At 46.1% G+C, this 26,476-nt stretch overlaps 1 protein-coding gene across 5 annotated transcripts in view; it reads right to left on the reverse strand.

Moving 5' to 3' along the window:
• Window positions 1-26,476, reverse strand: part of cpeb3 (cytoplasmic polyadenylation element binding protein 3) — a 61,190-nt gene that overhangs the window by 11,318 nt on the left and 23,396 nt on the right. For 4 of the 5 annotated variants that reach the window (XM_035799238.2, XM_052477978.1, XM_035799250.2 and 1 more), the window contains exons 3-7: window positions 25,502-25,586; window positions 13,843-13,899; window positions 10,870-10,893; window positions 9,248-9,415; window positions 8,181-8,270 (exon numbers count right to left, since the gene is read on the reverse strand). In XM_035799238.2, coding sequence (XP_035655131.1) covers window positions 8,181-8,270; window positions 9,248-9,415; window positions 10,870-10,893; window positions 13,843-13,899; window positions 25,502-25,586 — 424 coding nt within the window. The remainder of the gene's footprint in view (window positions 1-8,180; window positions 8,271-9,247; window positions 9,416-10,869; window positions 10,894-13,842; window positions 13,900-25,501; window positions 25,587-26,476) is intronic. The other variant, XM_035799242.2, reaches the window with a different exon arrangement.

The raw sequence follows: 26,476 nt of genomic DNA on the forward strand, positions 1-26,476 counted from the left end.
GACACAAGGCCTATGATTCTCCATTAAGTGGACATTTCAAAGTACACACACCACCAGGTGGAATGGTTCATTGGCAGACTGGCAGTAGTGCAGCCTGGTTGCACACTTAACACTCATGTAGTAAATCATCCTGACCAATGAACCACATTTCCCAGGCCACAACCATAACACAACCACTAAATGACTCGTCCATCTGTGTGTCTCTGCTATTGGTTAACTAAGACCCGACTCCTCCTGGGCCCAACATGGGGAAAACCTAAGACAACCTAAGACAATCAGGATAATGGAAACAGGCTGGTGTGTGCCCAATGTGCTTTGTCATAACCTCAGAATAGAAAAAACACATTAACTAAAAAAAGAGGGTGTCATCGGGTCGGGAATCATGTGGTTTAAGCACTGAGAGAGATAGACTGCGTGCAGCAGTCTTCAGAAACGGCAGCGACAGCCAGAGGCCACAGTCAGGGAAGGGAACAGCGAGTTCTGTCCCGGAGCAGGAGTGTGTAAAAGAGAGAGAAAGAGCGCGAGAGAGAGCGACAGACAAAGAGCGACACAAAGAGAGCGGGAGGGAGACGGAGAGAGAGCGCGCAAGCGACACAGAGAGAGGGAGAGAGAGAGAGAGAGAGAGAGAGAAAATGGTGTGTGTATGGAGTAGAAAAATAGAGGAAGAGACGTTGGGGAAGGAAAATAGTGGGTTGGACGGTGGACTGGCAGCGTTAGGGGTTACACAGTTGAGGGAAGGGGCTAGTCTAGCCGAGCTGCTAAATGAAGGAGGCAGTTCTTGGCTTTCACAGTGAGTACACAGTGTCCACTTCCTTGTTAGAGTCAAAGCACCGTATAGGATTAACTTCGGTCACCTTTTAGCAACTGTCAGGATCACATTCAACAGGCGGAATAGGCGGAATAGGCACACACACACACACACACACACACACACACACACACACACACACACACACACACTTCGCCATTAGGATGGGTGCCATCATGTGCACTCGCACCGTCACACATTGAAAAGCATAGGATTGGTGTAAACATTAGGTGGGAGGGAAGTTCCACCATTGTTAATAAATCCATGTGAGAAAGTATGCAAGTGCACAGTTGAGAAGGAGAATCGGGCCAGACAGGCAGGCAAGCCTTCCGCAGTGCAGGGGCTTAGTAAACCAGAGGAGGAGGAGAGGGGAGCACAGATCTGCAGTGGCTCGTGCCTGAGATTTATAAAAGCTTTACTGCGGAGCTCCCGACTGCGCCAAGGGAGTAAAGGAAAACATACGGCCAGGCAGAGTTTTGGACTGTAAAGAATTCTGTTTACAGATAAAACGACAGGTCTGGATACCTCATGGTCCTACGGCCAACAAAATTACCTCAGACACGAACAAACTCTTTCCCTCGCCGACGGCCAACACTGTGTCAAACAGCTAGCTACACATGACCTCACAAACGAGCCACTCCAATTTCACACCTCGACTCAAAAACTTCCAAGACTCCGCTGTACAAACGATGACCAATTTACCCAACAAACAGTGACTTGCACAGCGCATCCACTATGGCTCTCCAACTGAACTTCCGCCTAAAACTTCCCTCACAAATCAATAGCCACCAACATTTCAGTTTCCCGAAAAAAGTTTAAACGATAACGTTTCAAGCGGCGAGACTCATTTCAAAGTATGGTTAACGTTTATGCGTCTGATTTAATAGGGTGACAATTTATCAAGGCTAAATGTTTCCTGATTCAGGAACTTGTTTCTTTCCAGACTCTGCAGACTGGTCTGGCCCGTATTTATAAAGCATCTCAGAGTAAGAGTTCTGATCTAGGAGCAGGTCCCCACTGTCTTATTTAGTACGCTCTGAAAGGCAAAACGGATCCTAGAGCAGGACCGACTCTGAGAACCTTTATGGATACGGGCCAGCGAGTCCCATCTGTGAAGGGTGGAAAGCAGACTCTGGCAAAGCTCCCTCACAGCTCATCATCAAAATCCTCACATAGAAAGTGGTCTCAATTGTCTCAACTGACCATGTCTGATACATACAGCATATCCTGAAAACAGAAAGGCGGAAAGAAGGGGGAAGGACATGGAAGAGAAGAGAAACAGAAGCCAAGCTGCCCTAAGCACTGCCTAGTGAAAGTCTACACAACCCTTACGATCTTCAGTTCCCTTAAAAATTCTACCTAAAAAAAGGGGACTAAATTAAGATTTTCTCCTACCAATCTACACAACCTATTCCACATTTTGAAAGTGAAAGTGTCTTCTTTGAAAAACATTTTGAATCACAAAAAAAAAAAAGTGTACCTTTTCAGATAAGTGATCATATTTGATGTAAACATAAGATATTAATGTGCTGATACAGTGCCTTTAGAAAGTATTCACACCCCTTTTTTCCATGTTGTGTTACAGTCGGAACTTAAAATTGATTAAATTGCCCCCCCAAAAATTGTCGCTCGCCTACACACAATATTCCATAATGTCAAAGTGGAATTATGGTTTTTAGAGAAAAAAATAAATACTAATTAATTAATCAAAAATGAAAAGCTGAAATGTGTTGAGGTAATATGTATTCACCCCTTCGTTAATGGCAAGCCTAAATAAGTTTAGGAGTGAACATTTGCTTAACAAGTCACATAATAAGTTGTTTAACATTTTGTTTTATGACCCCACTCATCTCTGTACCCCACACATACAGTGCATTTTAAACACAGATTCAACCACAAAGACCAGGGAGGTTTTCCAATACCTTGCAAAGAAGGGCATCTGTTGGTCAATGGGTACAAATTAAAAAGCAGACATTGAACATGGCTGTGACAGGAGAAAACAGAGGATGGATCAACAACATTGTAGCTACTCCACTATACATACCTAATTGACAGAGTGAAAAGGAAGCCCGTACAGAATAAAAAAATATTCCAAAACATGCATCCTGTTTGCAACAAGGGACTAAAGTAATACTGGCAAAGAATTGGGCAAGCAATTCACTTTTTGTCCTGACTACAAAGTGTTAAGTGTGGGGCAAATCCAATGCCACATATTAATGAGTACCACTTGCCATATTTTCAAGCACAGTGGTGGCTGCATCATGTTATGGGTAATGCTTGTAATTGTTAAGGACTGGGGAGTTCTTCCAAGATAAAAATAATAATAAACAGAATGGAGCTAAGCACAGGCAAAATCCTAGAGGAAAACCTGGTTTAGTCTGCTTTCCATCAGGTACTTGGAGATTAATTCACCTTTCAATAACCTAAAACGCAAGGCCAAATCTACACTGGAGTTGCTTACCAAGAAGACCATGAATGTTCCTGAGTTACAGTTTTGACTTAAATCTACGTGAAAATTTATGGCAAGACCTGAAAATAGTTGTCTAGCAATGATCAACAACCAATTTAACTGAGCTTAAACAATTCTGAAAAATGGGCAAATGTTGCACAATCCAGGTGTGGAAAGCTCTAAAAAACATACCCAGAAAGACTTACAGCTGTAATCGCTAACAAAGGTGATTCTAACATGTATTGACTCAGGGTTGTGAATACTTATGCAAATCAAATATTTATGCATTTCATTTTCAATAATATATATATTTTTTAAATCTACAAACATGCTTTCATTTTGTCATTATGGGGTATTGTGTGTAGATGGAGGAGGAACCGTTGAGGAACTAGGGCACACTTGTATGTTTGGAACACAACCCTGCATCCCCCACTCTCACACAATGATTTGTTTACGCAATCCAAAAACGGCCCAGAATAAATCGCAATCCGAGTCAGGTGGGCATCACTTGAAAGCCTGTTCAGTCAACATGATGAGCTAAGTTATAAAATATGATATTTACAGCGCTAAGCTTTCATAATGCAATTCAGGGAAACGGGACATCATTTTGGCGCGCATAGAAAGGAGTCACGAGTGCATTCAGGTGCGTGTGCCGAGGTACATTTTCTTCACAATAGACAGACTCATTTTGTTCAGAAAAAACAGCATGTTTAGCATGTTACTGTACAGCCACTGTGTTCCAATTTAGATGTTTATCAGTGGCCAAATCGGCCATTTTCAACCTGGATACAGGTACGAGGGTTAAAGGGTACAGTAGCACAAAAAGCACCGTCTATACAGAATATGACAATAAATAAATATTATTCAATATGATGAAAACTAACTTTGCATAATACTGTAGTCTATACAGTGTACAAAACATTAAGAACACCTTCCTAATATTGAGTTGCACTCCCCCCTTTTCCATCAGAACAGCCTCAATTCATCAGGGCATGGACTATACAAGGTGTCGAAAGCGTTCCACAGGGATGCTGGCCCATGTTGATTCCAATGCTTCCCACAGTTGTGTCAAGTTGGCTGGATGTCCTTTGGTTGGCGGACCATTCTTGATAACACACAGGACACTGTTGAGCGTGAAAAACTCAGCAGCGTTGCAGACACAAACCAGTGTGCCTGGCACCTTCTCCCATACCCTGTTCAAAGGCACTTCAATCTTTTGTCTTGCCCATTCACCCTCTGAATGGCACACATACACAATCCACGTCTCAATTGTCTTAAGGCATGATGTGCTCATGATGGCTGTTTAACAGTCTGATGGCCTTGAGACAGAAGCTTTGATGCACCTGTACTGACCTCACCTTCTGGATGATAGCGGGGTGAACAGGCAGTGTCTCGGGTGGTTGATGTCCTTGATGATCGTTTTGGCCTTCCTGTGACATCGGATGCTGTAGGTGTCCAGGAGGGTGGGAAGTTTGCCCCTGGTAATGCGTTGGGGAGACTACACCACCCTCTGGAGAGCGTTGCGGTTGTGGGGGGTGCAGTTGCCATAGCAGGCGATGATACAGCCCGACAGGATGCTCTCAATTGTGCGTCTGTAAAAGTTGAGGGTTTTAGGTGACAAGCCAAATTTCTTTAGCCTGAGGTTGAAGAGGCGCTGTTGCGCCTTCTTCACCACACTGTCTGTGTGGGTGCACCATTTCAGTTTGCCAGTGATGTGTACACCGAGGAACTTGAAGCTTTCCACCTTCTCCACTGCGTTCCCATCAATGTGGATAGGGGGGTGCTCCCTCTGCTGTTTCCTGATGTCCAAAAACATATCCTTGGTTTTGTTGACGTTGAGTGAGAAGTTGTTTTCCTGGCACCACACTCCGAGAACCCTCACCTCCTCCCTGTAGGCGGTCTCATCGTTGTTGGTAATCAGGCCCACTACTGTTGTGTCGACTGCCAACTTGATGATTGAGTTGGAGGCGTGCTTGGCCACGCAGTCATGGGTGAACAGGGAGTACAGGAGGGGGCTGAGCACACACCATCGTGGGGCCCCAGTGTTGAGGATCAGCAAAGAGGTGTTGTTTCCAACCTTCACCACCTGGGGGCAACCCGTCTGGAAGTCCAGGACCCAGTCGCACAGGACAGGGTTCAGACCAAGGGCCTTGAGCTTAATGATGAGCTTGGAGGGTACTACGGTGTTGAATGCTGAGCTATAGTCAATGAACAACATTCAGTGTGGTGGCGATTGCATCGTCTGTGGACCTATTGGGGCGGCAAGCAAATTGGAATGGATCTAGGGTAACAAGTAGGGTGGAGGTGATTTCCTTTTGTAGTCCGTGACTGTCTGTAGACCCTGCCACATACGTCTTGTGTCTGAGCCGTGGAACTGGGACTCAATATTGTCCCTAGACTGACGTTTAACCTGCTTAATTTCGGTGGGAATAACTACACTGTTTGTATTCTTACATATTCGCAGTCTTCTTGCCCTGGTTAAATGCGGTGGTTCGCGCTTTCAGTTTTGCGCCAATGCTCCCATCTATCCACTGTTTCTGGTTGGAGTAGGTTTTAATAGTCACAGTGGGTACAGCATCTCCTATGCACTTCCTGATAAACTCATTCACCATTACGGTATATGTGTTATTTTCTGAAGCTACGATGAACATATCCCAGTCCGCGTGATAGAAATAATTTTGAAGCGTGGATTCCTATTGGTCAGACCAATGATAGAAAGAGGGAGGGGAAGAGATATGGAAGAGAAGATGGGTGAAGAAGAGAGAGAAACCAGACCAACCACTAAGAGCTGGAACTCTGCCACTGAAAGTAAATAAAATGCACTGCTGACAGGAGCTTACATGATGAGAGGAAGGGAGTGAGGGAGGAGAGAAATTAGGGAGGGGGAGAGAGAGAGACAAATATCTGCTTTCCTAAAACAAATAGGCATGGGAGCGTGACGAGAGCACAGGCAGCTGAGACCAGAGGAGGTGAAACGAAGCTTCACTAATCATCTCAATTTGTGAAGAATCACTCAATGCATCCTCGATCATCTCCCACACACACCTTCTCTGTACCATGAGTAAAGAGAGTTAAACCAACCTTAGGTGCGAGGGCACTGCCAATGGGGCTCCGGTGGCATCATTAGAGTGGCCTGTGTCTGTCAGACCCCTGGCTCGAGGCTGTGCCCTGTCCTCCTAAGCCCGCCTATGTGCACCTCGCCCCCCTGTAACATGGATAAGCTCCCAGCATCCAGGCTCTGACACAGACACATTATCCTAAAAGCAGCCACTCTAAACCCCAAAGGAGCCCCCTCCCCTTCCTGGCTCATCTCTACTGCCGTGCGGAGCAGACAGAAATAACTTCAGTGGTGTTTGGAGCTCGTCGCCAACGGTGACGCCTGGGACTGCAGGGCTCAATGAGCAGTTGTGAGCAGCACCGCCGCCATGGCAACCTCACCGGTCAGTGACATCATCCGGCCGACAGACAGACACAGGCAGGCTGAGAGAATGGGACTAAGCCCGATATGGGACACATGTACTAGGAAGTATAGGAACAGTGCAGTGGCCCGTGAATGGACCTCAGGTCTGTCCATCAGGGATAACTACCTATCTGGCCCCGGGCTTGCAACTGATCCCAGTTCAGCCCGTAGATAGACACTGCCCTGCCCTTCGCGTGGTCTGTGAGCCACAACATGAGTTATCCTCATCTTCCAAACCAAAAAGAAAAGTTTCATAATTGTACAGAGACACATAACTGCTCTTTTTAATGTGGCACAAGACGGAACAAAGTGACTACCGTCTTCCATTAGGTCAGCTTGGAACCACTTTTAATACGGGGAGAGATTGATGACCACTTGATGGGAATAGCACATCTGCGAAGCACCCGTTACAGCGCATGAAAGGATAGGATACACACACGCGCACACAGAAGCACACGTGCAGAACCTCACACATCTCCTGCTAAGAACTTTGCCGCTAGCTCTTTCAACCACTACAACGTGCAGAGTTTAAACCGCATAATTAGGAAGATGGTGTAAACAAGGGATTTCAGCCATTCTCACCTGGCATCTGTGTTTTCAAAAGGGAGATACATACGTGGCCCAATGCTACATTACAACATCAATACACATGGGCGAGTACCACACGAGGTGGTGGTTTCCTTGTGGCTAACCAAGTCTTCCCTCCCTCCCTTACAAGGAATCCTACGGGCCTCAAGCGTAACTCATTCCCCTAAAAGGATGCTGCATTTTCCCCCTCCTGAGCTTTGGAATAGAGAGCCGAGGACTATTGAAAATAAAAGCCGATCATCCCCCCCCCCCAAAAAAAAAATGGGAAATTGAAAATGCGAGAGGGAAGAAACTGGCAGTTTTCACAGCTGCAGCATATTACCATCGGCCTAAGGAATGTTAGCTATTTCTGCTTTAATAGTTTCCCTAATATGACACAGAGAAGTGTCTGTGTGTGTGATGGGCCAGCGGAGTGATGTGATACAGGCACAGGGCCTGAAAGGAAGGGCCTTCTCCGCTATGGTCACCTATCCAAATGAAACTGAAGAGGGAAGGGGGGCCAGGAGAAAGCCTTTGCACTCTCCAGGTATTAAACAGAAAAACACTGTGCTCTGGGCCCTTCAGGAGCCTGTGGTTCAAGACCAGAGTGGGGCTCTGTGTGTGTGTGTGTGTGTGTGTGTGTGTGTGTGTGCGTGCGTGCGTGCGTGCGTGTGTGTGTGTTTCTATCCCCGAGATAGCAGTAGGGCGCCATATTAATAAACAGATGCCTCGAGACGCCCTGACCCTGGAATTCTGGGTAACGTAAACCCTTCGCAAACAACCTTTGCCTTAGCAGCGCAGCATGATCTCCCTGAGACAGTGACTGAACAATAACACCTTTTACTGTGGACTGAGGTCTGTTATTTTACAGACTGGTGTGGCGAAACTGTTCTTACCTTTCGGTGGAAAGTAGGACTTGCTCTCGGCTTTGTGGGGCCAATCCACCACCAGGTGTCCATAGCGACGGAAGCTGTTGGTGATCTCATCTACAGGAAAAAGATGAATGAAGACTACACGTCAACGCAGTCATTAGCGCACTTTCCCAAGGAAACCATGTCGTCTACAAGCAGGCTGCCAACAACAACAAAAATGTGTCTGTCTACCCCTCGCTGTATGCTATCAACAAAACCCAGGAAAATAATGTATTGTTGCTTGTTTTCCAAAATGCTGTCCACTAGTCTACTGCATTAAACACGTCCTCACACTCCAGGCCAGACAGCTTCTGTTCTCACTAGGGGTCATTGTACTGTGGAAACTCAGAAATATTCCAAGAGGTCATGGGCACGCATTGTTCACAAACTTGTGTGTGTTGTGTTCTGTGTGTGTACTAGTAAGTTTCTGTATGTGTGTGTTTTGTTCAAGTGTTGTGTTCTGTGTGTGTTTGCGTGTGTGTGTGTGTGTGTGTGTGTGTGTGTGTGTGTGTGTGTGTGTGTGTGTGTGTGTGTGTGTGTGTGTCTCATGAAAGCCACATTGGGAATCTGGAATGGTGACACTGCTCATAGTCCTACCACGCAGTCAGGCCCTCTTCACACTTTGTGGGATAACACACTATCACATCTGCTGCCAGACTGACTGCCAGCTCACTGCCTCAAACCCACAGAACATAACCAGTCAGTCCACAGTCCCAGAGAGCCAGCTTCATGACAGACAGCGGCATCATACAGACACAGAACCAGCCCTTTAGCCCACTGAGCCATAGGGCTACCAGCATCTGTAGACCCACATCTGGCACTATCCTAACCAGTACAAAAAAAAACTACATGTACTAATCTGATTAACGTGCCATGCAGTTGATGGACGTTCTGTGAGGATACATAGTGATTGTACAGTAAAGTGAAGATCTGTTTGTGCGGACTTGCCAACTTCCATGGTCATTGACATGACAAACACTGACCACAGGGGCTGGCAAGACAACCGAAACAGATCTGGGACACAGGCTAGTGCCACTGCCACCCGCCCGTACCTTCATCTATGTCAGGGGGAAGGCCTCCGACGAACACCTTCCTGGAGTAGCGCTCCATCCTCTCGCCGTTTTGACAGCGCGTGGGCGAGTTCAACCCCGGGGTCAGAGAGGGGTCACCGTGCCCGTCGTCCAGGAAACCGTCCTCGAACGGAAAGAGTGAAGAGCGACCTGGAAAGAGAGAAGTGGGAGGGGAAATAGAGAGAGGGGACAAGCAAGAGTAACAGGCAGAAGAGGGGAAAATAGAAGGGCACAGAACGGAAGAGGAGAAGACAGGGAGGACATGAAGAGAAAGGAAGAGAAACATGTTATTAAAACAGGTGACAATAGCCTCCTTAGAGGGGAAGGTCAAAGCACCATCATGCTTCTTCATGAGTTCTAATTCTTCAAAACATCGTGGGCCCGCCCGCCCTCCTCCACCCTCGAGTCCATCCAGTTCGGTCCAATTACAAATCAACACAGGGTCTTCACAGCCCTCTTACACCAGATGGACCCGTGTTCCCGCGGGCCATAGGAACAAAGGGGTGGAGGGTGCAGGAGGGATGGAGGGCATTTGCCACAGCAGTTGACTACCTATTACAAATGTGAGCACATAGAGGACTGTGTACTGACCATAGAGATCATATCATTTTGCTATTCGTTTCTGTTCTAATTCCATGGCACTGACTGAGCGGTGCTGCAGGCAACGTCTAAAGCCTCGGATACGCGTAGGCTACTTTAAACAGAGTTGTATTTACCATGCCAGCAGGTACAAGGCGATAGCCTCTTTCTATGTACCGGTAAGTGCACAATAGTGGTATGTGGCGATGGAGGCCTCCCCCTTTATTAGCTGTACTGACTTGAAGACGACAACTGCGCGATTTGCTGATCGCTGAGTCATAAGCTCCGTCGACATGTGGACGAATGTGCTGCCAACAGCCAGACTTAAAAAAGTACTACAATTCTTACACACACACACACACACACACACACACACACACACACACACACACAATACAAGCATTGCAACAAACGTTGCATATGTTACCGGGGTTCCTCGCTGAGTAAAGGTATGAATTAGTTGAACACTACAAAAGTCAGAGAAGAGTATGTCCGCAGCGCCCATTTCAGCCATTCAGGACATAAACAGTTTGAGTCACTGTACTTTCCTCAATGTTTTTATGGTCTAGACTTAAACATTTTGGGCCAAATCCAAATGGACTTGCTTCCAGAACTGTCCATAATATACGGAGGGTCTATACTTGAGAATTCATGAATAATCCACAAGCAGCAGCCAATGCAGTTGCCTATAGCGATATACAGGAGCAGCACAATGACTCAGAATATTAAAAGAGAAAAAAAAAGTTGCATTAAGCAAAATGGAGAGAGAAAAAATGTTCAAGATACTAAAATGATCCGCCTCTCGTCGCTCAATGAAATGTAATGACGTTAAAACAAAAAGACGTGTACAAATGAATAGGATTTCATCCAATCACGGCACAGATGGAGGCAGATTATGTGACATTCCACTAGAACCCGGTAGCCTTGGAGAGAGAGAGACGCCCGTACGGAGAGAGAGCCAAGCAATTGCGCTCGTGCCTCCCGTTCATTTTGGCAAGCAGAAAGAGTAGAACTCCACACGTTACCTCTTCTGCGGCCATAGCTCCTGGCTGCTTGTGAACAGCGGAAGGGGGGAGACAGAGGGGTATGGAAAGGAGAGGGAGAGAGACAGAGACATGGGTTTCGTGGAAAGACAACCAGGCAGAACATCACCAAGGCAACAGTGACACCACAGACGCAGACAGCCACACCTAATCATCAGCGATGGAGGTAGACAAGGAGTCATTATGGGTTGGCTGGCAGTATCCCACAGGAAGCCTGCTGCGCCTACTGTACCTGAGCCAGACTAGACTAGACTAGAGAATAATGGGCGAGGTTATAATAGGCCTAACTACTCTGAAATAGTCACCTGCAATAACAAGACCCTATAACCCAGGTTATAATCTCAGGCAAGAAACACGGACTACTACCTAGCTCACGTTTTGCTCCAATTTCTCCGCAGCGTGAATATTCATGAATGTGACCGATAAAGCGGCACGCAGACACATTAGACAGGTTGTCGTTAGCCATTACCACGAACTAGTGGAAGATTAGTCTTTATCCCGTGGGGAAATTTCCACCCACAGCTGCCCTGGATGGAGCCATGGAGGTGACAGCCTGAGTCTCAGAGTCCAGACAGGAAAAGAGAGAGAGGAGGATTGCCCTACCATGTGATAGGGTTGGCTGGGAGATCGCAATCTAGTGAACAGGCCCAAAGGTACAGCAGGCAGCGATAAGACGGTGTGACCTTTCTCTCCATTTCATTAGTTAGCGTGTGCGTGAGCTCTCACAAAGAAAAAAACTTTGGAGTATCAGCTCGAGCTCAGGAAATACGGTAGCAAAGCACTAACTTGAAAAAAACTCAACAAATGTGTTGTTTGGTGTGTGTGTGTGTGTGTTCACATGTGACATTTCGTAACCTTCTTTAAAAATGCACCCAACATGCCTGAATAGGAGTCTTGTTGTGCCTGAGAAAAAAAGCAGACAGAAGGCAAACAAGGCAGACTGAGGTATTAAGAGTCTATAACATTAATGCCAGTAGACAGTGTGTGGGTGGGCGGGAGGGGGGTGAGTAATGCATCCCTAAACAGACCTTCACACAGTCAAAATGTCACAGAGAACAAAGTCTTCTCCTAGAAACCAATATGGGGGTGTCCATTGTGATGGTGCCATTGTGTGACCCCCCTCTCCCTCCCTTGCTCTTGACAGAAACACTGCATCCAGACCTCTTCTCTCACTGGGTTTTCATTAAAACTCAGTCTCTTCTCACCACAGAGCAGAGTTGTTCCGACCGGTGTTCTCCGCATTCTTCTTCCACCGTATGGGCCTTGGGAGAGACAAAGGCACCTAGCAACAAGGGGAAGAAGGTGGAAGAGTGGTGGAACCTACTGATCTAGTGTGGACTAGTAAGTGGTGTTGGGGGAACTGTGTGTCCGTCACCCTGGTGAGGGAGAATAAGACGAGGAGGCGGATGAGAGGGAGGGAATGGCAGGAGTTGGCACAGACTCAAAAACAAGAGTGTCAGAGAGGAGACTTTAGAAGGAGAGACGGGGGATATCTCCTGGGGAGGAGTGGTACTGGGAAAACGCCTGCTAGCTCCTTGAACTATTCACAGACCTGCCCTTCTTTATCCATAAATCCATGTTGGGTGTCTCACTGGCTCATCCTTCATCTAAGCCAGAGAAGCAGTGGGTAGATGTAGAAATCGTTTGGAGACCCAGTCTCTATAGCCTGGGCAAAACAATGGCGAGAAATGAAGAGGAGATTAACGTTAAACCCGCTTTCTTCACATCCAAAGCCTTGCCGTCTAAAACATGGCAGACTACAGCAGTGAGCGCCAATTCTGACAGATGCCGGAGCTCCATGCAGATCGGAGACCAAGTTAAACGCTCCAGAAGAGCAGTTTAACATCGATTTCAAACGCGTTCCCCAAAGGACTGACGATGAAAAGAACAAGTTGAAGAGAAAACAGACGGCAGTGTTGTCAAGCTGTGACAGCAGTCAAATTAGTTACTATAAACCTTGTTGGATGGATATCTTCTCCCTTTCCATTCATCCTCTTCTCCACTCTTTTCTTACTGCTTCCCCACTGGCATCCCCAACCAGGCAAGTAAGGAGAGCCAGGGTTGTGTTCATAAGGCCACACAACCGAAAATGTTTTGAAGTGGAAAACAAAATCAACGTTTAGTTCTTGCCTTAGCCCTACACCGGATTCAAATCACACTGGGTTAGAGGTAGGACCACCCTGTTTCAGTCCGTTTTCTCTCGATTGGTGCCTAATGAACATGACCCAGGACTCGACTAACACTCCCAGATGTCTTGAGCTGAGCTCCACCAGTCACCATGGACACCCCAATCCTCTCCCCTGTCAATTAAATTGGCAAGGCTGAAAGAAAGAACCTTTTGACAACTCACTGTCTAAAACCTGGACAGAGGGAGAAAAATTGATTTTCTGACATTTCTGAAATATGAGGATTTTTTTCTCTCTCTTAAGAGACGGAAAATTGAAAAACTCTTGCTGCCGGCCTCAACTAGAGCCTGTGTGGACCAAACCCTGTGACCTCTTCCACATGGTACGACCCGGAGAGGTCGTACCATGTGGGCTGTTTGCCATCTGCTGGGGGGGGGGGTCTAGGCTTACAGACGGTATTTGACAGCGGTTCCTCCCTGCTCTGTGCTGAGAGAGGGGTCCACGCTGGGTTTATGGTGTCAGGGGGTAACACTTGGCAAGGGGTGCGAGGTGGGATTAGCATGGGTATGGGCATGGGCCCTGTGGTGATCCCCGCCCCAACCCTAGAAGCTAAGGCATATCCCTGAGTCATCCTGCGGAGATGCGTTAAGACGACACTACTTCTGAATCGGTTTCTGCCGCTCGTTTCCATGAAATAGAGAAGCAACACAATGGCGCCACTTAAAAGTGGCCACGATTAAAGCAAACACACACACACACACACACACACCCATAATAACATGGTAACATAGAGGGATAAGGATTGTATACGTTTCGAAATGCTACTCACTGTTCAATGGCATGATGTGATCTGCTCCGGGGTGGTGAAAGTTCAGACCCATGCGTCCTGTAGAGAAACAAGAGGTTAAAGGTTATAACCCGCACGTGTCGGCCTACATAACAGTGTCTCATACGCAACAACAAAAAAACTCACCATGTTCCATACCAGCACAAAACATGGAAACGCTAACACGAAACCTAGACCTTATGTGAATGTTCTGAGGGGACAACGTGTAGCATACAACGTTACATGCTAAGCACGCGTTATACTGTTCTACATAACCTGGTAAAAAGGCGCCCGCGGAAAATAAAGCTAGAACCATTGAGAAACCAAACCATGGCAAACGTGTGTAATACACAGAATAAAGATTTAGGCTGTGCTATGGAAAACAGTCATTCAATTATCTCGCTCTCCTGTGTCACATCTCTCACACACACACTCCAACGCAAAGAATGTGACAGAGCATGCATTCTGCCCTGGTGACAAGAGTGTGGTGTGGACATGCCCAGACATCCTCCACACCAACCAGGGAAAGGACTTCCTGGTACAAACTGTAGTACATCTCACCTCCTTCTGTCTCGGTCTCTTCACACGCACGCACGCACGCACGCACACACACACACACACACACACACACACAAGCTCATCTCAGGCAGCAAATAGGGAAGGACTGAAGGAAACATAAAACATGTCACTCTCGATACTCTGCACTGGTTATTATTAGTGTTGGTGGTAGCCTGACGGTCAAAGCCTACACTCCATCCTCATGTTGACCACTGATGCACCCTAGGTGCGTCACGACGACGCTACTTCTGAATTACGTTTCCGTTGTTCATTTCCACCAAACAAGAGAAGGAACAAAATGGCACCTGTCCAGGCTACAATAAAAGCACACACACAGTGCAGGCTGTTTCATCGCGAAACAGTTGCGTTATGATTATGAGTCACTGTAGCCAAAGACAAATGAGCAACCATATTTTAAAGCGACACTTTCGATTCCACAGTCCTTCCTTTCAACAACACTAAACTACTGGCTGGCTTGCAAACACATGAGCAGCAATACGCCGCCATGGACAGCGGAGAAACAGGGTTCGGGGAGTTCATATAATGAAAGAAACGGTTCCGGAAAGGCAACCTTGCCTCTAAAATGGCAGATATTTCTACATCCATTACCTTATGAAAACGTGCAACTAACGTGTTGGCTCCAACAGGGCAACATGTTTCAACACAGTGCTTAAACATCTGCACTTAGTCTCGACAGTATGTCCACAAAGAAAGGGTAATGGCAGGGGCAGACATCTTGGTTTACCGAGTGGGTGTCTATATATAGAGAGAAACCTGAGAGAGACTGTGGCAGCCGCGTCGCAAGCTGGAACGGCGCAAATGTGTCAAAAAGTTTCAAAACTAAGCTGCAGCAGGCAGATAAAATAATTTCAACAGTTTAGACCAGGGTCGTATACATTAGGGCCAAAAAGAGCAAAATGCTTAGAAACGGAGAGCGAAAATGTGCGTTGCTTATTGGACAAGTTGAGGTACGGCCCCATTTGTTTTCAGTCCGTAGTCTTCCGTTTGGTGGCTTAATGAATATGGCCCAGTCCTCCTCCTAGGCTGGAAACCACAGTGAAACTTGTAGTGCTCTCTGGGTGAAAACAAGACAGGGGGAGGGACCAATGCAGCCTCCACCATCCAACCGATCAACAGATGAGAGCAGATGTGGATTTCCTCACAGTTCTCAACGAGTCATAATCCAGCATGAGAACAGAGGGGCTTATATGGCAATCCTTTGCATAGTCAATCCTGTAAAAAATGATTGAGTGTGTGCACGCACGCACACACCCACAGAGTCAATTTTCACCCCCCCCCCCCATACTGCTATTTCTAACTGAATGAGGGCATGGTTTGGCTATCTTGAGTGAAGAAATCTTATTGGGTGTGCCAGCATCACCGTATTGTGACACGCCTGAGCGAGCATGTTGTGCTACTTGTCAAAAAGGATGTCAAAATAATATTCTAATCGATATAGTCAGACTCAGTAGGCCAGAGGACATCTCCGAAACGGTAAACAACGTCAGATGGAAGATAGCGACTTGGTATTAGAACATCCCTGACTCGTACTCTAGATTTAAAATATGTGGTTTGGTTTGAACTGTGGCGAGACACTCAATAGGAACCACAACGTGCTGTGTCTTCAGGTACAACATGATGGATTTGCAAAACCTTTTTACAATGTACAGTAAAACTTACAAATGTTCACAGCATTACTGGAGTGTTAGGTCACAGCCAACACGGAAAATATCCAACCCCCTAGCTCTAGGTGCACTGGGAGGAGAGCGATATGATGCCTCCCATTTTGCCTCTTAAATAGCTGGGGTCCATGGTGGTCCTACCTAAACCAGGGTTGTATTCATTAGGGAACACTGTAGCAAAATGTTTTGTAACGGTAGGAGAAAACGACCGTTTCTAGTGGACACGTTCAAGTACTCCATCCCCGTTTGTCTGTTATCTTCCGTTTGGTGCTTAATAAATACCTCCCAGGCATTCTAGTGGTGACAAAATGGACAGTTGCTCCCAAAAGCCCTAAAATAGCTCTGGGCCAGTGCCATCTGCTTCCCCAGTTCAGTGGCATGGCCTCAGGGTGCTGGGCTGGTGACATTTCCTCACCGAGGGCGGGGTGTTTCTTAATCCTGGTCCTGGGGAGCCAAAGGCGGTGCATGTTTAGTGTTTGCCATGGCACTACACAGCTAATTCAAATGATCACCTCATCAAGCTTGGACGATATGAATCAGGTTTAGCACTAAGGCAATGACTAAAATGTGCAACCCTTGGGGTCCCCGAGATCAGGATTAAGAAACACTGTGTTGGAGCACTGGACTGGAGAAATATAGTACAGCTGCTGTACACTACTAGTGAACTGGACAGAGTGAAGACACTAGTGTATTATCTCTCCAAACCACCGATGATGTTTATGCAGAAACCTCCCCAGACTAGCGCTTAGGAAAGGCTAGGTGTGTTTGGTTTAGCCTGAATGGACTGGTTTTCAATGGGCTGCATTTAGAGAAGCATTGTACAGCATATTATGCTCCTAAAGGGTTAACCTTCCTCTAGATTCCATGAGGTGCTCATCAGCCATTGCTTCACACCTGGAATTCTCTCGGCCTCAGCCACGTTTTTCAACCTCTGTTCCACATTAAAGAACATATTAAAGCTCCCCAATAACTGCCTTTGGAAAACGCCAGAGCAGCAGTTATGGGGAGGACTGGCAAGTCAACGGGGAGGTGTGGAAATGTTAACCCAGCCGACAAAAACACCTTGAGCCTAGAGAATGAGGTCTCACACTCGGGCTCCTGGCAATGAACAGCAACTCCCCTACTGTCTGAAAACCGCAAAGGACAAATGTCAGCTTTATTTACCCGAGACGTTGCGGAAATGAGACATCTTTCTCTACAAAAAAAAACAATCAAGAATGCACTCAAAAGAAAGGCCAACAGAATAAGACTACAAGACTGTTTTTCATCAAAGCTCATCTCATCAACTTCTGCTGGTAGAGGCTGGATGGACAAAGGCTTAACTAAGCTAATGGAGCTAGTTGGTGGTGTGTGTGTGTGTGTGTGTGTGTGTGTGTGTGTGTGTGTGTGTGTGTGTGTGTGTGTGTGTCTAACCTTTACCGCCACCAACGAAGCTTAGAAAGTACTCTTACCTCATCTCCCGACAATGACTGTTTAAAGTGCAGAATCTTCTTGGTGTCGGCGATTGAGCAAACGTTTTATTTCATTTAACTAGGAAAGTCAGTTCAGAACAAATTCTTACTGACAATGACGGCAACCTTCAAATGATTCAAGGTGCACATTTGAGTTAGCCGTCATTTTTCTGGTCTAGGTCAAGCTCAGTTTAATCAGTCAGCCTGGCCAAAAACGGCCTGATTGTCTGGGTGACCTTTCAACGTCCGTTTACCTCAAGGTCAAGCTGCTGTGACATCTCTCTGACCCAAACGAACCAGCCTTCACTGCCCTTTCATTATCTTACCCCATCTGTTAACTCTGAAGTTGTAGCTTCCCTCCGGATAAAATGGGAGTCAATAGTAAGGTTTTATCATATATTGACCTATAAAATCAACAAAAACACCATTGCTCAATGGGTCTGTACTCAACCTCTCTGTTATTGGTTTGGGGATGTCACCAGGCAGGCCAAAACTCGATCCAACAAAAACAGGCTGATATATATACCAAAATGGCATTATCATAATTTCTATGTATCATTCCAACCTCATAGTTTAGAAATATATATATACACATATATAAGAAATTAAAAAACACAGGAAAATCCCGTTTTTGACAGCAATGGGCCTTTAAACTAGTTGAGATGAGTGTTTACAGTTAGAAGACCAGTGGAAAGCCTTCCCAGAGGAGTGGAGGCTGTTAAAGCAGTAAAGGGGGGACCAACTCCATTAATGCCCGTGATTTTGAAATGAGATGTTGGACGAGCAGGTGTCCACCTACTTTTGGTCGCCTAGTGTATGTTTAAGCATACATGGCTGTTTGGAGTGTGTTGCCATACCTTCAGCTCCCAGGTGCAGCAGAGCTGACGCACTAAATATGAAGTTGCAGCAGATGTCTTGACCACACTCTGTCTGTTGTCCAGACAGCGGTAGCGTTGGAAGGTAGAGAACGACCAACATTGATTTTTTTTTTAGGGCCGATACCAATACCGATTTTTGGGGGTCAAGGAGGCGGATGAACGATATTTTAGGCCAATGCTCAACATCAATACATTTGAAAATTTGGATGAGAACATTTCCTAGAGACAAAATTTTAAAAAATCAAACAAGTGTGACTTTGTATTTACCAATCTAACATAATGGTAATACTTTATTTGAATGGGAAATCTCTTGATGAACTGGGAAAATTAAGATGGCTTAGGCCTATTCACAATTTCAGGTGAATGTATATTCAATAGGAGTGTAGGCATGTATTGATTATTTTTTAGCTTGTTTTGGCTAAACCAGTGGAGTCCACAGATGACAAACAAACCGTTTGCAGACTTATATTAGCCGAATGATCAACAACATTTGCATAGAAGCAGAGGCTACATGTTTCTCCACACTGACGAAATTCACATTAATTCAAAACATCACTAACTAAAAAAATGCTAAAACGCACAACAGCCCATTTCTAAAAGCTCAAGTGCAAAAACAAAGTGACAATGGAATTTGTTTGTAGCTGAGGCATAAGATCATGTGAGGCAGACCAGCTGAGCTATGTGTGTGTGTGTGTGTCTGTGTTCAGCGTACTGACATGAGTGCTTTGAATAGTGCCTGATTTGCATGTGGCAGTACACACACACACACACACACACACACACACACACACACACACACACACACACACACACACACACACACACACACACACACACACACACACACACACACACACACACACACACACACACACGCCTACGGAGCAGTTCATCCCGTGTCAGAGTGATCAGAATATGTGGTTGTGTGTGAGAAGGACTGTGTGCGCCATAGCCACAGCCTGGTGGCTTGCAGTGGTGTCTGTTGTCAGGCTCAGACTGCTGGTGTTTTTCCAGGCCGAGGGGAGGAACTGTGGAGCAGGGGAAAGCCTAACTACTGACTCTCCACACGTGAGCTCAGCTGACCCAATTTCGGGACTCACTTCATGCGCTCCAGTGTGGAGCAAAAAGAACAGAAAAAAAGGACCCGTTTGATCACGATATCCCAGCCCGACACCCCTCCCTTTGAAAGCAGAGTAAATTCCCCATGCATGCCATTCTGATCTGATTAATCAGCATTCAGGAGTTAAAGAGGATCACAAGAACGGAGTGGCAGTCAGTAGTCGCCTCCCCACCCATTCCTTTTCTCTAGACGGACTCCTCTCAGAGTCAACGCTCCAGAGTCTCAGAGTCAACGCTCTAGAGTCTCAGAGTCAACGCTCTAGAGTCTCAGAGTCAACGCTCTAGAGTCAACGCTCTAGAGTCTCAGAGTCAACGCTCCAGAGTCTCAGAGTCAACGCTCTAGAGTCTCAGAGTCAACGCTCTAGAGTCTCAGAGTCAACGCTCTAGAGTCTCAGAGTCAACGCTCTAGAGTCTCAGAGTCAACGCTCTAGAGTCTCAGAGTCAACGCTCTAGAGTCTCAGGAGTCAACGCTCTAGAGTCTCAGAGTCAACGCTCTAGAGTCTCGCCCTTCTCACCGTCATAGTCAGGAAGAGAGGGGTTCACATTCACACCCTCTGTTCAACAAGAACAGCACAATTCTTCCTCACTTTGAAATAATAACAAAGGGAAAGGATACATGCAAGTGACAGACCTCGGTGGCTGTCCTTTAGCCTGGTCCCAGATCAGTTTGTGCCATCTTGCTAACTTCTCTGATCAGTGTCAATGACCGTTGGCAAGACAGCACAAAAAGATCTGGGACCAAGCTTGCTGTCCTGTGCCTTGCTGTATTAGACTAGCGCTATGGGCAGCCTCAGCCAATGGAGTCAAGGGAGGGGGACACCAACAGGGAAGACCTGCTGTGACAGGGCTAGCTGCAGCACGCCTCTCTGAAGGCTGTTGACACGAGGACTGGGAGTAAACAGTGATGGGGCATGAATGTCGAACCATCTGGCTGGGACTCAGCCTTCCACTCGCGCTCTCTCTCTCCCTCTCCAGTCTCACTCGTCTCCCTCTCTCTCCAGTCTCACTCGTCTCCCTCTCTCTCCAGTCTCACTCGTCTCCCTCTCTCTCCAGTCTCACTCGTCTCCCTCTCTCTCCAGTCTCACTCGTCTCCCTCTCTCTCCAGTCTCACTCGTCTCCCTCTCTCTCCAGTCTCACTCGTCTCCCTCTCTCTCCAGTCTCACTCGTCTCCCTCTCTCTCCAGTCTCACTCGTCTCCCTCTCTCTCCAGTCTCACTCGTCTCCGTCTCCCTCTCTCTCCAGTCTCACTCGTCTCCCTCTCTCTCCAGTCTCACTCGTCTCCCCCTCTCTCCAGTCTCACTCGTCTCCCTCTCTCCAGTCTCACTCGTCTCCCTCTCTCCAGTCTCACTCGTCTCCCTCTCTCCAGTCTCACTCGTCTCCCTCGCTCGTCTCACTTGTCTCCCCCTCTCCAGTCTCCCTCCCTCTGGAAATGTCACCCCCACACTCTCTCCCTCAGTCCCACCCCCCTCGCACTCGCTCAGTCCCACCCCCCTCGCTCCAGTCCCACCCCCCTCGCTCCAGTCTCCCCCTCGCTCCAGTCTCCCCCCTCGCTCCAGTCTCCCCCTCGCTCCAGTCTCCCCCTCGCTCCAGTCTCCCCCCTCGCTCCAGTCTCCCCCTTCGCCAGTCTCCCCCTCGCTCCAGTCTCCCCCTCGCTCCAGTCTCCCCCTCGCTCCAGTCCCCCCTCGCTCCAGTCCCCCCCGCTCCAGTCCCCCCCCTCGCTCCAGTCTCCCCCCGTCGCTCCAGTCTCCCCCACTCTCTCCAGTCTCCCTGTGTGCCCGAGCTGATTTACAACAACAAGGGAACATTTGCAGGAGAGTCTGGTCTCTCCGTCCCCTTCTCTCGTTCCGGTGGAGTCGGGCCGGGAACGAGACGACCTTTGCAGCGATGAAACAATGCTCTCTTGACACAATATTGAAAAAACAGAATCTACGCATGAGAGCGCAGCAGGCAGCAACTCATAATACACCCCCCGAACATTTCCACTGTCAGGCAGGCTAAGAAAACAACACTGAACATGAGTCAGTTTTCATAATAGGAACGTGACCTACTCTGACAAAATGATCTCAAGGACATACGTGTGGTGTTGAAAGAATTTGGGGAGAGTATCCATTCCAAAACAACATGTTGCTTTTGACAGTCAACTCTCTCTTCTCCTTAGACCAAGACAGCCCTTGGTCTACCTTCATATTCCCCTGAAATAAGGCATTGCTTTGATTTTCTGTTTCTTTGTATCAAATAATCACCACGTCAGCCTTTTGAGTGGCATTTTTCGCTCATGTTCCGTTCCCAGCAATCCAACAAGACACATTTGAACCCATTTGTTTGATGCGATTGGGGTCCATACTTGCTTACTCTTTCCTCAAACCTAAAACATTTTCTCTAAAATGCTACATATGAGCTTTTCCCACGAGATAACCCGGCACACTTAGCCCTATAGTACCATGACCGGCGCATGACCATCTAGTGTTACCAACATTTTACTAATGATACCATACCAGGCCAAGTATCAAAGATAACGAGTAGGGCCGCGATACCACAGGTCGGTATTGCGTTAGCACTGCCCCCCCCCGAAGCCTGTTCCTGTTTCCTAAACGTTATGGGCACGTGCTACACACACACACACACAAAAAACTACCTAGATCTGATATTCACACTTCTACTCAATGGAAGACATAATGAATTTAACTTCACTATAATAGAATACTGCATAGAATGCCTGATTTTCACATATTTGCACAGGCCTACTTGTGAGTTGGCTGGAGGAAGGAACGCATAATGATCTGAATGTCATTGTGGCAGTAAGGGGAAAAACACCACATGAAAACCTTCTTTACTCTTCAGTTGTAACACAAACACAATCCCCCCCTCACATAAACACACACCCCACATACACTCAACATAAAAAAAATGTTAGGCACCAAACACCATATATATATTAATATATATATATATAAATATATAAATATATATATATAAATATATAAATATATATATATAAATATATATAAATATATATAAATATATATATATATATACACACACACACATATAATATGGTGTTCGTTAAATATATATATATATATAAGCACATCTCATGATTAGAAGACATTTTTCCTTTCTTCCAGTGCCAATCAAATTAGCCTAGACCCACGGTCACGTCACCAGGTTGTTAGTGAGCTAGGTAACACGGCTGAACAAAGTTGTTTGTTATCAAACCAAAAAGGATCGTCCCGGGATTAGTTTAAAATGGCCCGCAACATGAAAAAAAGGTAACTCTGGTTGAATGGGTCATATTTTTTTTTTAACCGTTTGAGTTAGAGAAGAGACGTTTTCTTCGTTGTAAAGCTGCATGCATGCCTGCTGCTGTCACGTGACAGCAAACTAGCAAAGCCTACTCAGATTGGCCTGTGCACTGGTTATACCAGGGATGAAACGATATTCAGTCCATTCGGAAAGTATTAAGAACCCTGGACTTTTTCAACATTTAGTTACGTTACAGCCTCATTCTAAAATGTATTAACACGTTTTTATCCCTCAATCTACACACAATACCCTATAATTTCCGCACGAATTCAGAACCTTTGCTATGAGACTCGATATTGAGCTCAGGTGTATCCTGTTTCCATTGATCATCCTTGAGATGTTTCTACAACTTGATTGGAGTCCACCTGTGGTCCTTTCAATTGTTTGGACATGATTTGGAAAGGCACACAACTGTCAAAGAAGGTTCCACAGTTGACAGTGCATGTCAGAGCAAAAGCCAAACCATGAGGTCAAAGGAATTGTCCGCAGAGCTCCGAGACAGAATTGTGTCGAGGCACAGATCTGGAGAAGTGTACCAAAACATGTCTGCAGCATTGAAGGTCCAAGAACACAGTGGCCTCCATCATTTTTGTATGGAAGAAGTTTGGAACCAGCAATACTCTTCTGAGAGCTGGCCGCCCGACCAAACGAGGGAGGGGGCTTTGGTCAGGGAGGTTACCAAGATCCCGATGGTCACTCTGACAGAGCTCTGGAAGTTCCTCTGTGGAGATGGGAGAGAACCTTCCAGAAGGACAACAATCTCTGCAGCACTCCACCAATCAGGCTTTTATGGTAGCGTGGCCAGACGCAAGCCACTCCTAAATACTCTCAGACTATGAGAAACAAAATTCTCTAGTCTGATGAACTGAAGATTGAACTCTTTGGCCTGAATGCCAAGCGTCACGTCTGGAGGAAACCTGGCACCATCCATACGGTGAAGCATGGTGGGGGCAGCATCATACTGTGGGGATGTTTTTTAGCAAGAGAGACTGGGTGACTAGTCAGGATCGAGGGACAAATGAACAGAGCAAAGTACAGAGAGATCCTTAATGAAAACCTGCTCCAGAGCGCTCATGACCTTTACCTTACAACAGGACAACAACCCTGAGCACACAGCAAAGACAATGCAGGAGTGGCTTTGGGACAAGTCTGAATGTCCTTGAGTGGCCCAGCCAGAGCCCGGACGTGAACCTGATCGAACATCTCTGGAGAGACCTGAAAATAGCTAGACAGCGACACTCCCCATCTAACCTGACAGAGCTTGAGAGGATCTGCAGAGACAAAATATGCTTCAACAAAGTACTGAGTAAATGGTCTGAATATTTATGTAAATGTGATAATTCCCCCATTTTTTTTATATATATATAAATGTGCAACAAAACACCCCAATAAATCTTGTTTTTGCTTTGTCATTATGGGGTATTGTGTGTAGATTGATGAGGGGGAAAAACCATTTAAAAAAAGAGAGGTTTATTCAACATACACATATATATATATACACACATATATATATATACACACATATATATATATATATATATATATATATATATATATATATATATATATATGTTTACACTGCGTACAAAACATTAAGAACACTGTCCTAATATCGAGTTCCAACCGCTTTTCCCCTCAGAACAACCTCAATTTGCTGGGGCATGGACTACAAGGTGTCGAAAGTGTTCCACAAGGAGGCTGGCCCACTCATAAATTATTATTTGTTTTAAATCAGAGAGGCTCATGGTCTTGTTGAATAACAGTAATGTACCGTAATTTGTAATCATTGCCAGGTGGCATCCTAAGTCAAAAAAGCTTACCAGCAGGCACTTGACGAGACTGGTACTCGGCAGGTGCTTTCACAAAGCCTATGGTGAAATGCTCAAATATAGCATTTATTTCAAGAATAAGTTTAGGTTTAATCAAGAGTTTATAAGTATGGCCCCATCGAGTTTTGAATCAATGTTTTTGTCATCCCGCAGCAGGGGTGTAACCTATAAAGGGGTAACTTTAGATTGGTATGAAACCAATTTCACATTCTCTTGTGTCCTTTCCCCCAACTCACTAAAAAAAGAGGCACAGAAATCTGACCACAATAACCTTCCCTGTGCCATTAAAGTCAGTCAAAGAATATGGTTGCAATAAAGGGCACACGCCTACGAGGAGGCACACGAAAGGGCCACGCACACATACATGTGAGCAATCGAAATCGCACGCAGTCACTCAAAACATCAGAGAACCACAAAACACGGCAGCACACCATGATGACACAAGTGCCATCTTGTCAATTCATATTTACCTGTGACAGCAATATTTACCCAGGAAATAGAAGCAGAAATGTCATCACGAGTACTTGATTAAAGTCAAAAGACAACGCTGAGAAGCAGCTCGTAAGGGAGATTTTTTTTTTTTTAAATCCTTCACTACACACAGATTACAAGAACAGTGTGTAAGATTTTGCAGGTCAGGCCAGTGGTTCATTGATCGTATTCAATTTATGACTGCAAAATCAACTCAACTAGATTGTATTGGTGGTAGAGATGGCAAATAGCGCAAATATGAAGCCAAAAAAAAAGCGTGTATGACGTATGAACACTCCTAACCTGCAAAATGATTCCTCCATATAATATCAGCGATAGTCATTGGTGGGCCACCGGCTGGGTGTGGTTTACCTTTGTCATGGTCAGTCCTTATCATATCCATTAAGGAATTCTCCAAAGAGTGCAAGCTAAATGCATCAAAGGGCCGATTCCGGTCCTGCAAGAGAAGAGAGGGGTCAGAGGTTAGTCATCTTATCTTAGCTGGTTATCAAAGTAGAACACAACCACACCACTACTCGACACCATCTTGCTTGACCAGCTTGAAATAATAGCTTGATGACTTGTGAGAGAATAAGGAAAGCCCGTCATCCACACAAAACATACAAACACATCCATTTGTTGAAAGTTGAGCAGTGACCCCTGATAAGGGGAGAGCAGGGTTTCAACTGAATGAGGGCCTCGTACAACTCTCGTGCCCAATATCACAGACCATACTGCCTAATATCACACAGCAGAAACCATGGGAAACGTGCATGTGTTCGCAATTTGCTTCGCTGTTCAAATTCTGGTTGGTTCCCTTTGCTTAAGGGCAGAGTCGAAGCCAGATGTTTTCATGTAGCGACACACCGCCCTGGTATTGTTGGAGCGTCAAAGCAGGCCAAGACCAGCTGATCTTGTAATCGCAGCAAATATCAGTCAAGATCGTACATTAGCCAACAGAAACTGAGAGAGAGTGAGTATTTGTCTTCAGCAGCTGGGACTGCACAGTGTGCACATTTCACTTGGTCTGATCAGAAAAGGTGTGCGCAACACTGCACATACATTTATCATTTCATCGTTACAACAATATGTCACTTGACAAGTAAAAAGCAAAAGGATTTCAAGAGTAGGGACACACATTCCAATCAAGGGGAGATCGTGCCAAGTATGGCGTGATTTGAGAGTGTGCTCTTTCCTCAAACACTCGAGATGTTTGAGACATGGTCTCTCCTATCATTGCTATGCAGACGACACACAATTAATCTTCTCCTTTCCCCCTTCTGATGACCAGGTGGCGAATCGCATCTCTGCATGTCTGGCAGACATATCAGTGTGGATGACGGATCA

This window comes from Oncorhynchus keta, chromosome 2, assembly GCF_023373465.1.
Source record: "Oncorhynchus keta strain PuntledgeMale-10-30-2019 chromosome 2, Oket_V2, whole genome shotgun sequence".
NCBI classification, from domain to species: domain Eukaryota; kingdom Metazoa; phylum Chordata; class Actinopteri; order Salmoniformes; family Salmonidae; genus Oncorhynchus; species Oncorhynchus keta.